The sequence below is a fragment of the Lactuca virosa genome, chromosome 7 (assembly GCF_052849685.1).
Source record: "Lactuca virosa cultivar CGN04683 chromosome 7, Lactuca_virosa_CGN04683_v6, whole genome shotgun sequence".
Classification (NCBI taxonomy): Eukaryota; Viridiplantae; Streptophyta; class Magnoliopsida; order Asterales; family Asteraceae; genus Lactuca; species Lactuca virosa.
The window spans coordinates 130228661-130230265 of NC_136432.1; the positions used below are offsets into that span (position 1 = coordinate 130228661).

Sequence of the window (1605 nt, forward strand, 5' to 3'; positions counted from 1 at the left end):
TTCTGTACCATACCCAACAGTCTTAACAATATTTGCAAGAAATGAAGGGTGATTGGGAAGACGAGATGAAGCTCTTGTGGTCGTGGTAAGGATGAGAGAAGTGGTGGCATGGGGAAGTAACGACCTGATAAATTTAAAAGGAAAGAGGAAAAAAAATTCACACCCATTTTGTCTCATAAAAAATGCACAAAACTCAATAAAACCACATATATGATGCATATTTTTTATTAACCGTCCTAGATTTATATAAGTCATTTTGTTTTGTTGTTCTAAAAAAAATATTGGTCATTTCGTGTTATTTTCGACTAAATCCACAAAAATCAAATTTGACCGTTATCCACTCTAACATCATGCTTTTCTTTAGACTTATGTTCAAATTTTTGTGAACCAAATTAAAAAAATCACTATTGAAGTTTTCATGTGATTAAAGTATCAATTTAGATAATATAAAAATTATAAATAAATTTTATCAAGTAAATTTTTTTTATGACAAAGTCACAATTTTTTTATGACAAACCACGTTCCAACGTGACAAATCCAGCAGAATTTAAGAACTCCTCCCGTATCAAAAGAAGCTGCTAGAAGCTCCTCGTTTCCCTTTCCTCTTTCCCGTTCTTTCTAGAAACTACTTTTCCTTCTTCTTCCTCTACCCTCTACCATATAAATCCACCTTCAAGATGTTTGATTCGGCAATCTGCAACCATAGAACATCTCGACTACTAATTTATTCTTCAATTGCGCTCGAATTCTAGGGAAAAAAGTCATCAACAGAGATTCAAATGGACATCAGTCTAATGGGTTTTGATTCGCCGCTTTTGCACAACCTCCACCATATCCTTGCAGCCACCGACGACACCACCACCAACAATAAATCGAGCAATGTCGGACCTACTCGCGCTTATGTCCGTGACGCCAGAGCAATGGCTGCAACTCCGGCTGATGTGAAGGAGTATCCCAACTCTTACGTCTTCATCGTCGACATGCCTGGTCTGAAGTCCGGAGATATCAAGGTCCAGGTGGAGGAAGACAACGTGTTGGTGATAAGTGGAGAGAGAAAAAGGGAACACGATCAGGAAGAGAAGGAAGGAGTGAAGTACGTGAGGATGGAGAGGAGGATTGGTAAGTTTATGAGGAAGTTTGCGTTGCCGGAGAATGCTAATATGGAGAAGATATCTGCGATTTGTCAAGATGGAGTGCTTACAGTGACGGTGGAGAAACTGCCGCCGCCGGAGCCCAAGAAGCCGAAGACGATTCAGGTCCAGGTTGCGTGAAGAACAGAATCGGATTGAGTATGTGGTGAAATTTCTTTAAAGATTCTGGATCATAAGATTCCTAGTTAATTGCGATCGATAATGTGGGCTATAAGAACTATTTGCTTAACTGATATCTTCTGTAATGGTTTTTTGTTTTGCTCTGTATTTGTAGTGTTGCTTCTATAATCAATCTATTGTGGTTTTTGAAACCAAATTTTGGATAGTTGTATTTTATTTCGGTTTTTAACCGTTAAAATGGGAAATGAGTGCGAGACACCAATGTGCAAAAATTCATATACGAAATTACGAAGTAATGTGGAATGAACGGGTCTATTCATTCGAAATGGTAATG

General features: G+C 38.1%; 1 protein-coding gene across 1 annotated transcript; it reads left to right on the top strand.

Annotated features, from left to right (window-relative positions):
- Nucleotides 1-658: 658 nt before the first annotated feature.
- On the top strand, nt 659-1396 carry LOC145124446 (17.9 kDa class II heat shock protein-like). The gene has a single exon (XM_079059766.1). It carries the CDS (start codon nt 780-782, stop codon nt 1269-1271), a length of 492 nt encoding a protein of 163 aa, XP_078915892.1. The 5' UTR covers nt 659-779; the 3' UTR covers nt 1272-1396.
- Nucleotides 1397-1605: the final 209 nt, after the last annotated feature.